This window comes from Sciurus vulgaris (assembly GCF_902686455.1).
Source record: "Sciurus vulgaris genome assembly, chromosome: 4".
In the NCBI taxonomy this organism is placed as follows: domain Eukaryota; kingdom Metazoa; phylum Chordata; class Mammalia; order Rodentia; family Sciuridae; genus Sciurus; species Sciurus vulgaris.
This window is the reverse complement of record NC_136464.1, coordinates 104778920-104792263: the sequence shown is the minus strand read 5'-3', so window position 1 is coordinate 104792263 and position 13344 is coordinate 104778920. Positions and strand designations below refer to the sequence as shown.

The 13344-nt window shown below is 33.9% G+C and overlaps 1 protein-coding gene across 4 annotated transcripts in view; it reads right to left on the bottom strand.

The window, feature by feature from the left end:
- Window positions 1–13344, bottom strand: part of CDK8 (cyclin dependent kinase 8) — a 182004-nt gene that overhangs the window by 10162 nt on the left and 158498 nt on the right. For 3 of the 4 annotated variants that reach the window (XM_079136683.1, XM_079136684.1, XM_079136681.1), the window contains 3 exons: window positions 11402–11459; window positions 8975–9106; window positions 1151–1294 (listed from right to left, as the gene is read on the bottom strand). In XM_079136683.1, the coding sequence (XP_078992809.1) occupies window positions 1151–1294; window positions 8975–9106; window positions 11402–11459 (334 nt within the window). The remainder of the gene's footprint in view (window positions 1–1150; window positions 1295–8974; window positions 9107–11401; window positions 11460–13344) is intronic. The other variant, XM_079136682.1, reaches the window with a different exon arrangement.

Sequence of the window (13344 nt, the reverse complement as noted above, 5' to 3'; positions counted from 1 at the left end):
ATTAGAGGCCTGGAGCATTCTCAAGCCCCTCACCATGTCCCTTTCCCTGTAGGCCTCAGGAAGTGTAGACAAATTCAGAAGCAGGAAGAAAAGACTATTCCTCTCTATCTACTCAAACCAAAACTATTTTTAAAGCATTCTACTTACAGCCAATACAAAGAAAATTCCAATCACATCTGCTGTATCAGTATTTTTTACTCAAGAGAGTGTCTGGCACATGGTAGGTTCTCAGTAAATAATTAGTGAATAAGTAAAATTCCCATCATGAAAAGTGATCTACTGAATAGTTTCAGAAAATGGTAATATCTATATAGTTACTCTGTATTTACTGATAACTAATACCTTTACAAAGAAATATGGAACAAAACTCCCAGATACTTCTGTATTAGTCTTGAGTTATAGTTACCTAAGGAATGTTCCTAATAAGATATAATTTCTATTCAGTATTTGACTAGCCAAAATTTACTTAATTTTCATTATTCTGGACCTGTGGGCAGTTTTCAGTGACTGATGAACTACCATTCTTGTGGTATTCTTGTGGATATAGTGGAGAGATATAATGCTGAGGACAGGACATCTATAAATTTTCTCCTTGTGGCAAAAAAAAAGAGTAGGCTACCTTGTCATGGAGCAATATGACTTCCACCCACATTCTGACTATTCTAATAGATTAAAGAATGTTTTTATTGACAAAGTAAAAATATTATTACCTGATACAATGTGATTCTGCTACTGCCCTACATAGAAATAATGGTCAAAATTTATATTCAAATGCCAGTTAGTAGCAGCATTAAACATGCTGCCAGAAAAAAAAAATCTATTATCAATTTTGTAGTTTCTTCTGTAGCATCTTTTTAATACAGATATTGCAAAATATTTTATCATTTAAAATATCAGATAACAAAACAAAAAAGCAAAACAAAATAAAATAAAAAATTCCTCAAATTCAGGAAACTCATAAGTAATTTCATGTTAATATGTGAATTCTACAAATTTTGCTATTTCTACAAATCTTTGATAAATGCAGTCATAAAAACTAAGAATGGAGTAAGAGTAGCTTTCATCAGCCAAAAATATACACCTTTCCAATGAAGAAATCTAAGATCAAACAACAGTGATTTAAAAACAAAAACAAAAACATAATGTGTACCTGCAGGAAATCCCATTACATTGAATATTCTGTCCAGCTGGTCATGGTGATAAGGATTACTAGTTTTGATGTCCTCTTGCCGACAGTGAAATATTGGTTCTGACGTTAGTAGTTCTGCAAATATACACCCTATAGCCCAAATATCTTTAAAACAGAAAGAAAAAAAAAAAAAAAAAAAAAAAAAAAAGAAAGAAAAAAAAAAAAGGAAAAGAAAAAAAGGGGGAAAGGAAAAAAGAAAAAGGAGGAAAATAAAGTGGTTCTTTCCAAAAGAAAATGCATTTTTATTTTGGTGGGGAGTTGTTTTTTTTTTTTTTTTTTTTTTCCCTAATAAGTCATATTAATTCCTAAGCAATTATAATTACTAAGTATCATGGAACACTGTTTGTAAATATATATTCCCACACCACCCACCCAAATTTTTCATTTCCTGTTATACCGAAATCCTACCCAGTGGCTTTACTCTCAGTCAAATAAAATTTATTGGCTGGAAATCTGGTGAGTTTTAAAGGCCCCAAACATTACCTTATCTATGAAATACTACATACGGAACATGGGAACCACAGACAAATAAAGTTAAACAAAAACTAAACAGAAAACCCCTATGACCTTCCAAACTAAGTACCTGCTAAAAACAACTGGCATAAATTTTTATGATAAACTAATTTTTCTTTATTTTCTTTACTTGCTAATTTACAAAGTCTAATGATTACTTTCTCCTGTTACCACTGATTAGCAAGGTGCTATGCCAACAAGAAAAAGGCAATGTTTGACTCAAATATTACAATGAAACAGTATTTCTACTTAAACAGTATTTTCTCTCAAAGTGTTTCTTTATGCTGTAGCAACGTCTGCTTTCACAATGTCCACATTTGCAAATTTAAGTATTTAGTAAGCAGGACCAAAAATAAGGAGTAAAAGACTATCTTTAAAATGGATACAAAGGCTATAAATTAAAAAGAATTATTTACAACAGTCAGGCAAATGTATTTCTCCTTCATTCAAAAGATACAGCCCTACTTTCCCTCATATCACATAAGTACTAAAACGAACTATTAGTAAAGGTGAAATCCATATGCCAATTTAGAATTTAAAGCTGAAAAATTCCATTACTACCCTTAACTAATCTCTAAATTGTCATAACTAAGTAAAATGTTGTGCATACAGCAGATGATTAATCAAAAGTGGTTTCTGACTGATCCAAGTAATACCTGTGATAAATATAAATAACCACAGGCAAATTTTTAAAAAAATCACTTTTATTGGAGCTGAATGTTAATAACTACCACTTAAGCAGGAAATGAGAAAAATGCAATTTATAAATGTAATTCAAAACTTCAAAAGTAGAACAGACATTTAATAAAAATTATATCTACATTTTAGAGTTACAAATTAATAATCCATTTACATAAAGATTTACACTTTGACTATAAGAAAGCGATCTTAAAAATGACATTTTTTTTTTTTTTCTCATCAGAGAACTAAGCTAGCCAATAATCTCATGGAAAAATCTCATCAAGAAATACAGGCCAAGCTATTTTGTTTTTAGCATCAGAGGGTAAATGTGAGAACTAGTTACTTTGTGGTTTTTCTTTTTACATGGTTGCCCCATATAAATTTGACCTCTGAGAATCTTTTTTTTTTTTTTTTTAAATATTGGGGATTGAACCCAGAGGTACTTTACCACTGAGCAACATCTCTGGTGTTTTGTATTTTGAGACGGGGGCTCACTAAATTGCTTAAGGTCTTGAATTCACAATCCTCCTTCCTCATCCTCCCAAGCTGCTGGGATTACAGGCAAGGACCATAGCATCCGGCACCTCTGAGAATTTAATCAATGGCCAGATAGGCCAGTTAAGTAGGATTACAAAAAGGAATGATGGGTTATTTTTCATGTTTAAAACTTGACTCATAGCTCATCAAGAGACAATAACAATTAACAATTCTGAAAAAAATATAACATGCAAAGGAAGATGAAAGAGAAGTAGTTTAGTTAACTTTAACGCTATTCTGTTTAAAAAAAAAAAAAAGGTAGGGGAAAAAGTGGTTAATCGAACCTTGTTCAACTCCACCACAATAACTTTTCTATACAAATAGAAAACTCTGTCAATTTCAGCACCCTTCTTCGAAATCCTAATCAAGATAATAATCATGAAGTTTGAATCAGCACATTGGTCTTTTATTTCAGACAAATTTCTAATGCTTGGCAAGTCACTCCCCCCTTCTCAGTTTTCCTGTATTTTTCAGGTTGTGCCAAATTCATGAAAAAGTCTTTTTCTTGCTCACCTAACTCCTTCCAAAAAGTCTTTCCAAATTAGGAACAAATAAAGTCTATCCACTTCACAAACTCTGTGATTTTTATTTATACTTAATGAGCTAACCAGGCAAAATAGGTAGTAATTGTCATTTTCTGCATATGCGAATTGTTGTGTGGGTGTGTGTGCGCGTGCGTGCGCGCGCGCGTGTGTGTGTGTAACACTATAATCAATAGGTATGCTAAAAACAAGCTTTTTTAACAAAACTTGACAAAGGGGAGGGGAGTAAAATCTCATTGCCCCTATTTTATATACTTCTCACTTAGCTAAGGCCACCCATTTGTGAGCATTTAGCTCTCTAAGGACAGAAACCTGTCCTTAAATTCCACACCTTTTTAAAACTTTCAAGGTTGCTCTGGTGACAATTAGATAATGATTGTAACTCTCTTTCAGGTGAACTCAGAGGCCAAGCAAACATAAAAATAAAAAACAAAACACTCAAAACTTAATTAAACTTTGTACTCAGGATTATGTTCACTAGCCTATTATTTCCTCTCTTTGATTCAATAGCTCAGATTGCAATTCTATACTAATGAATGAATGACCACAGTACTAAAATCTGTTTAGAGTAGAAGGTAGGAAATTGTTAGTTTGAAACGTCCAGACCTTATCTGTTCCCTATACTTTTGTTCCTTTTTAGCAGCCTTCAGTTTAACATAATCCACCAAATTTCAGGAAGAGATTTAAAGTCTCCTAATGATGCTGTAAAAATGTTTCCAACAAATTATATGCATGTTCACTAGGGTTCATACTACAGATATCACACAGGGAAGTCAAAATGCTAGGGAAGTTCTTGGTAGGAAGCGTTCAAGTTGGTGGGGGGAATTAATTTGTTGGGTACTGTATGAACAAACCTTTAGGCTACCAAGTAGATAACAGAAATGGTAGAGACTGAACTCAAATAAGAAATTTCCTTTTATACTATCTTTTTCTTACTTTTCAAAACCCCTATTAAATGCACATGTATGGTTTCTCCCAATTTAAAAACTCAATTATTAAGATAGCTACATTATAATTTTTTAGTTAGTGTTTTGATAGAAGGAAAGTGTTATCCAAGATTGATCTTACTAGCCTATTATTCCATCTCTTTGGTTTAATGTCTTACAGTTCAGGTATACAGGGACAGGAAGTGGGGATCACCCTGCTGAAGAAATGCACTGACTATAGTTTCAATCATTTGTGGTCAGATGTTTTCCCTCTGCAACTACCCTACCACACAGATGGCAGTGTCTAGCTATAGAACTTTCAGAGTTGAAGACCAAAGAGTAGATTGACGCTAAATTCATCTGTTTGGAAAGCAAGACTAAAGGACTAAATGTCTTGCCTACACTCCTCAGAGTAAGAGAGTTAAATCTAAAACTCAGACTGGTAGACTCTGTCACTTCCACTGTTCAAAGATGCATTATTTTATGCATATAGTCACACTTTCTTCTCAACTGGATTGTAAACCTCTTAAGGGTAAGGCCTATAGTTTGCATTCTTACTGTTTTCTCCCATATTTTAAAAAGTTCACATAGTAGTTACCCAAATTTTAACACTGATGACAAGGAGAAAGAGAGGGAGATAAATATGAAAATAGATCTTCTCTCTCCCAAGTTATGAAGCTATTGAAGTTAGGGAGTGTATCCTTTTTTTATTTAAATGGTTATTTTTGGTTATATATATAACATTAGGATTCATTTTGACATAATTAATAAAAGCATGGGATATGATTTGTTCTAATTTAGTCTGCAGTACTGCAGTCTATCTTCCTAACAGTTGGTAGTTTAACTTTATGGCACACACCCTGCATTAAAACTGCTGCACTACAGAACATGGTAGTGAATAACAGGTTATCCAATTTTTCTTGATGTTCCCAATAAAGCATAATTTTCTTAGGAAAAAACAAGAAATAATTAAATAATGAGCCAGAGCCCAAAGTTTATGAAATAGTATATATTTTACTCAATTTACATCAATTCAAAGTCTCAGGTGTTCAGTCAACTGGAGTTAAAATTATACAATCAGCTCTTTATTTGGATAGTCTGCTAATTTATCTTACCAAAAGTAATAATGCTTTGACATACTCATTATCTAGGTGAAAAAACAGTTTTGTAGATTAGTTTACATATGCATCTTAAATGCATTTGGAGGGACACTTACCACAAAGATATCCAAATGTGTTTACATAATAACGTGTATTCACAAAACAGGACTAGCTTAATTTTTCCTTTTTGTTCTGATTTAAAACAAATATCATTTTGGAATAATTTTAGATTTATAGAAAAGGTATAAAGATAGTACAGAGAATTTCCATATCTAAGTAACTTATCTTTGTATAAAATAAACTGTGATCAAGCAGATATGCAGATTGGTAAACATAAATTTTTTTAAAAAGACATGTGGGATTCAAGATTAACATGGGGAATGATCACAAGCATTTCTCCTTTTCCTTTCTAGAGTCTACATTAAAATGATAGGAAAATCATAATAGCATAAATCCAAAGTAACAAAAAGGACAAGATTCACTCATTTAACAAAGAAAACTAAGTTCTTTAAAAAAAAAAAAAGAATAAAAGAAAAAGTTCTTGCTGCATTGCATACCAGACAGGCACTGGCTGGTATGATCTATGTGTTTTGGTGGATTCTAGATACTATTTAGGGCAATGAAGATAGTAAGGTAGAAGTGTAATGGGGGAGGACCGGACTACTTCAGACTGTGTGATCAAGGAAGTTCTCCATGAAGAGGCAGTATTTTGACTAAGGTATGAATGAAAAGAAATGCAGAAACCCATTTTAGGCAGATACTTAAAAAAATGTTTCTGGGCTGGGAGCAGTGGTATATGCCTGTAATTCCAGTGGCTCAGGAGGCTGTGGCAGGAGGATCAAGAGTTCAAAACCAGCCTTAGCAAAAGCAAGGTGCTAAGCAACTCAGTGAGACCCTGCCTCTAAATAAAATACAAAATAGGGCTGGTGACAGAGCTCAGTGGTTGAGTGCCCCTGAGTTCAAACCCCAGTAACCACCCCTCTGCCAAATGTTTCTAGAAGATGGAAGGCAGATGAAATAATTCAATGAAGGCCTCAGTTCACAGAACTGTTGTTGAGTAGGAAGAACATTTGTCCTATACAATTCTGGGAAGATTTTATACTTGGAAATATGAGCTACAAAGCCTCTCTTCTGAAAAGTTGATTCTCTTCCCCACTCTCCACCATTACACTGGGCTGCCAGGTATATACAGTTTGATTCAAAAGTTGGGCAATCTGAATGGTCTTTAAATGGCTTCAGAGCAAAGATCTGTGCATTCTAGCACTTCGGGTTTCCCTGGGTAATGAGAGCTGGTAAATCTCACTAGATAACCCTGAAGTATGATCACCAATATAGGAACCCCATGATATAAGTACAAAAAGTTATCAGGTGGCTTTCTGTAACCTGATTCTTAAATACAAAGAGACAAATTGAAGGTCACCAAACAGTTTAAGCTTGTCACATGGAAGGGAGAGATCAAGGTATCAAGGCATACAATAATGAGAATGCCTATAAAGAAAATATGATTATTACTCTGATAATACTACAAATTACAAACTGACAAGCACTGTTATTACAATTATTTTCTTTCCATAAAACAATACAAGATGCCACCAAAAAGTAATAATCAGAGAATAAAGAATTCCTAGAAAAGAGAAAACAGAAAAACCGTGAGACAAGAAAAACAAGAGTAGTATAAAAGATTAATCCAAGAAGTTCAACATCTGGTTATACTGAGTTTAGGAAGAGAGAAGTAGAACACATTGAAGAGGAAATCAAAGTACTACACAAGAGAATTTTCCAAAGATTACAGATTATGAACTTCAGTTTATGTGCCCACCTAGTGGAGAGCAAACCTATAAAATATGATGATGAAAAGTCCTCTTTGTTTTCAGAAAGGAAAGCCCCCCAGGTGACCCACAAGTGATTGAGAACAAGAGTAGTATTTGATTTCATTAGCTACATTGATACCAGAAGACAAAGGAGAAGTATCACCAAAGTTCTGAGGGAATATTATTTCATATCTACAGTTTAAAACCCTTTCTAAATTCTAAGTACAATAAAGGCATTTTTTCAGAAAAAATAAGAATTAGAAAATTTATCTTTAAGATATCAAAGGTTACATAAGAATATACACTTGCAAAATAAGGGATGGAATCATGGGATCCAGTAAGCAAGAGATCCAACCCAGAAGGGAAAAAATGGAAAAGCCTGGTTGGCTTGGAGAGTAGTCAGCTAGAATAAAGGACTCCAGGATAGAGTTAGCCAGTAAAAGAAAAATGGGTTTCATGCCATCCTAGAGAATATAGAACAAGCCAAAAAGGCCACAAACACACACAATTAGGGTTGCAGGTAGACAAACACCATAAGAAAAAAATTCAGCCAAATGAAATGAAGCAAAATAGAGATGTCAGTAATGAAGTAGTAGTAGTACAAGTGGTAAATGAGTATTATATTCATAATAAGTAACAAATATAATTATGAATTATGGCTAGTAAACAGAGCGAAAAATGTACACACTCAAAAAGTGATGATGATGATGACCACAATGATGACAAGAACATGATAGTAGTAGTAAGGTTAGGCAAGAAGTGTAAAAAGCACTAATTCTGTTTCTTCATAATATGGAAGTAAGTGATACCATCTAAAAAGGAGAAGTGGTTTAAAATGTCCTAACTTCTACTTTTTTTCCCAAAATTATTATGGTTTGGATAGGAGGTGCCCCCCCCAAAATTCTGTGTTAATGAAAGAATATTCAGAGGTAAAATGATTAGATTACGAGAGCTATACCCTAATTGGTCCATCCTCATTTTGTGTGGTTAACTACAGGCAGGTGGAGCATGGCTGGAGGAGGTGGGTCCCTGGGGCATTCCCTGGAAGGGATCATCTTCCCTGCAGCCCCTTCCCACTTGCCCCTCTCTTTCTGCTTCCTGGCTGCTATAAAAGGAGCAGCACTCCTCCACCATGCCCTTCCACCATGATGTTCTGCCTAACCTTGGGCCCAGAGTAATGGACTCTAGCTGACCACAGAGTAAACCTCTAGAAGTGAAAGCCAAAATAAACTGCATCCTCTAAGTTGTTCTTGTTCGGTATTTTGGACACAGTGATGAAAAGCTGACGAACAGAATAATCTTTTCCTTAAATTTTCAGGGAATCTTTTAGAAGCTAATATTTTGTTTGGTAAAAGAAACATTTGTCTGAATTTCAAGGATTTCAAAACTGTACTGTTTTCTCTTTTCAAGTAAAATCAAGTGTAAAAACACTCACTTAAAATAGAATGCATATGACCCCATTTATTTTTTAAAATTTTGAATATCTATTTTTCTATGCAAAGAGATGTGAAATGACACACTCCTCATGCTAGTGATAGTATTTCTCAGTACTGTAATTTTGGGTAAATTTTTGTTCTTTTATAATTTGCTATATTACTTGATTTACATCAAAATTTTTATCTTTTTTACAGAAAAATCTTAAAAGACATGGAATTTTAATTTTAGTTGTACTCACCAATAGCTTTGGTATAATGTCTTGCTCCAAGAAGTAGTTCTGGGGCTCGGTACCAAAATGTTACAACCACTGGATCCAAGTCTGCTAAAGGCTTCAAAGGTGAATTAAATAATCGGGCAAAACCCATATCAGCTGCAAAAAAAAAGCAAACAAACAAACAAAAAGTTAAATAGATTTTCATAAGTCGGATTAGTTTAATTTATCACCTATTATTTAGTAAGACATGGAAAATTTGCTAAAATCTAGTAGGGAGGGGAACCATAAAACATCTTACCCTTTTAGAAGTCTAAATATAAAACAAGTTTGAGATCTTCTTTCTTTTCAAACTACTGTCACCTACTTTTTCAACCGGAATACAGACAAGCTCGGCTGCCAGAGGTCAAGAGAGACCCTATTTCTCTGGGCTGCTTTCCATCTGCCACTTCACCACTGGGGATAGAGTTGCTGAGCTGCATTTCCATTCTTTGTACTGGTCTCACACACTGTTAGAGTAAGGCTTTCCATTTTTTGCATCAAAAAGCCTGCTCAGTGGTGTAGTTCATCAAAAGTTGACTATACAGTACTTTAATCCACTACACTCCTTCCATTTTATTTGGGTTAAATTTCATTAATTTAATTTTAAAGATCAAAGAATTTTCTTAAGCTAAAAGACTTTAAAGGTCATCTAATTTCATCATCTCCTTCTTCAATGATGAAACTGAGGTTCAAGAAATAATAAACTCAAACCTTAGACTGGCAAAGACCTTAGATACAGTTCTTGGTGCTTAACAGTTTAACATGTAACACAGCTGTTTAGGCATGGCTGTTTGTCCTGCTAAATCATAATCTTAAAGGCAAAAACTGTATATTTTTCACCTCTCTATTTCTAATAGTATCACATACAGTGTCAATTCATGTAGCTTTTGCCTAACACAATATGAATGACCACTATTCCACTGCCTATTCAAAAATTTTAAGATTCATCCACTAGTGGGTACTTTTAGTTCTACTCTTCTAATAAAGATTTTTAATGAAGTAGGCACTCCTTTAACTTAATTATGGAGCGAAAAAATATCCAAAAATTTGGAAAAGAAGTAAAACCATGAATCATATTACTAAATCCCAATTTACAAAAGAACTAACATCTCCTAAATGTGAATGCATTAGGATGTAATGCCACCAGAACCTGCCAACATCTCATGCATTACATAGAAATATAATTCCAAACTAGATTATTTTATGGTATTACATAATGTTTTCCAAAATCATATAGTAAAACAACATATTTTATAACCATTCTTTGGCTAGGTCTTTTCTATTTTGCTTGCCTTTAACTTGCATTTGAATTTGATGTCACCAAATTGGATTGGACAGATTCCTTTAAAAGCACATTTTATGACTCGAACATTTGATAGCACAGGGAGTGATTCTCAAAGGCCAATGGTGTGAAGTACAATGAAGAGCATTAAGTGTTCTCACAACTAAAAATTTGCAAAGTTTATAATATAAAATTATTTCAAGAATCTAATTATACGTGGAAAGTGAGATTGGGGGGATTTATAAGGGAGAATAGAGAAGAACGGTTATGAACACACAAGTTCTTCTTTTTTGTTAAAGTGGTTCAAATCAGCTAATAATTCTGATTTATATTAAATCTCGGAACAAGAAGTAACTATTAACTTTGTTATATGTGCTCATAATCCTACAGCCTTTAAATTAATTAATGTAATTTAATCGCTTTCTTCTATCAACCCACAAAACAAACTAAATGTAAATGATAAACACAACTTAGAAATGACAATAAAAAATAACCAGTTAGGATAAATAAACCTAGTTCTATCTTTACAGATCATCAGACTACAAGTAGGTAAAATTTTGTTTTGACATATAAGAAAACAGAGCTATAAGAAAACATGCTACAATCAGAACACCTATTAATTTTTTTTCCAATCAGGCAAAGGACTATAAGACAGTCTTGTTAGAACTTAAGGTTCTTCACCCATTGGGTCTCATGGTTTTCCCTAAAGTTAACTCCTAATCTATGTGAGGTCAACAGAGGCATATGTTCTCATCTAACTTGGCTCAGGTAAACAGGACGAATGGTAGAATAAACATTCTGTATGCCCTTGTGATTCAAGGTGAGGGTGGCCTCTAACAGGGATAGAAGCTACTCACCTCCATAGGCTATGTTTAATGAAGGCAGAGGTATCTAGGAAACTTGTACAGCTTGTTTTATAATTAGAACACTTCAGTCTCTAAAGATTGTCTGACACCTTTCAAGAGTGTGAAACATTTTTCACTTTTATGTATACTCTTTAGAAATTGTTTGGATCATATGGAACTACATGAATATATGCATACAATTACAGCAAAAAATTAGAAGTGATATGCTGCCTGCAAACGTTTTAAAAGAGAGCTACACTGTGACTTATCAGAGATATAACATACCAATTTTTACTCTTCCTCGCTCAGGACCTTCACCCATAACTAAAATATTAGCAGGTTTCTGTGGAAACAAAATAGTGTTTTTTTTTCAGTAGACAGTAGCGGTTTCTTTTAAATAGACAATATGCCAATATAACATAAATCCACCTTTCAAAAAACCTCATTTACTCCAAAATGAAAACCAAATACAGGAAGTTACCAAAGAAACTATACGTTTATAAATTCAAAGAAGTATGCAAGATTTCATGAAGGCCCAAATATAGTGGTGCTTTTCTCCTTGGAAAGCTAAGTCTTTTTGTGGCTCTTTAACTAGCCTAAGTTTTTTTTACTACTACAGAGAAACTTACAATGCTGAGGTTCCTTCTTACTCTTTCAATTATATAAAATGTTGTGTGGCTTTAAGAAGAAATGAATCTGTGAAGATAATTTAACAAAGTAGCAAATTAATCATAGGTAAGGAATCACCTGATATCCTTGTTTTGGGAAACAGCAAGGTATGCATCTATATTTAAATATAGAGAAATTTACTCTAGTATATAAAGGCTGCCCCCTTTCCAGGAGAAAGAGCAGGAAACAGAAGAACAAAGGGTGAGGGAGAGAGGGATAAGGCATTTGATTTTCTCCCCCAAAACTCACCCCACTATCTACTTGATCTGACTTTAATTCTAGCACTCTGTTAAATACAAGTGGAACTAAATTAGAATGCCTCTTCAAATAATTAAGGACTTTAAATGAAATCTGTTCACGGTGGTAACCATTTTATAGGTCTCCCCAACATTATTTAGCAATAGTCCCTATGCTACTACTTGTAATTTATAATATAATTTTCTACCAACTGCTGAAGATCTAATTTGATTTTAAAACCAAAAGAGATAATGCTGACATGGCAGAATATAGATTTTTTTTTTTAAGGTGAAGAAAGTAGGCGCCAGAGTAGTTAAGTGACCTGTCCTGTCTGCTTAGCAAGACTGAGGTAGAAGAATCTACCATGTCTGTGAACAACAGTCTAATGGTCCCTTCCTAATATATCATTCTGAAAGGAATTTTATGTAGCAAGTTTCTGAATTAATGAACACTTCTATAATGAGGATAATATTTTAATCAAGGAAGAAATTTCAGAATCTCTATCATCACCACACACATATTACTGACCCTGAGGATAACTGGCTAGGTACCAAAAGTAAGTACATCACTAACAATATTCCCTTTGAGTTATACACAGGTGCTGTCCAGAACAGATAGAATGGCTTTTGTTCACCATGTTAATCAGTCAACACTGGGTTAGACTTTGCAATCTCTTAGGGCTCACCTTATTTCAAAATGAAGCCAAATTTCTGAGACAGTGTAAAATGCTGCAGGGAAAGAGGGCTTTCCATGTGGAATCAAGCAGTGCTTCTAATGGATGGAAGAAAAGGCTTGCTCTCAACTCACAATGCAGGAACAGGAAGGCATCCACCCATGCTAAAACTGACTTCTCATGGGTATTCAGAGCAGGACTTCCTAAACTCCCTTAAATGCATTCCTTAATCGCCATTTGAATCTCTCCCTATCAAATCTATCTTCTGTATCACAGCCAGGTTTATCTTCTTTAAAGACAAATTTGATTATGTCACTCTCTTGATTAGATCCTTCCATAGAAATATGCAAAATTATTGCAAGATTAGGAAAAACCATAAAACAGAAAATGATATACAGATCAAAAATCAGAACTAGGTTAAAAAAAGTTCCTAAAAATAAAAAATTGGAGAACAAAAGTATCAGAATGACAGAGGCAAGGGTGACTGTTTCAAAAATTTCTTTGAATGTTTTCATTATGCATTATTATTATTATTAAAATATTATTTCAATTCTAATTGATCCCTCTCCACCTCTGAGTAAGATTTATGCCTTGCAATGGGATTCTTGCAAACAAGTTCTCAGCACCTCCAGCCCTATACTTCCCCTGT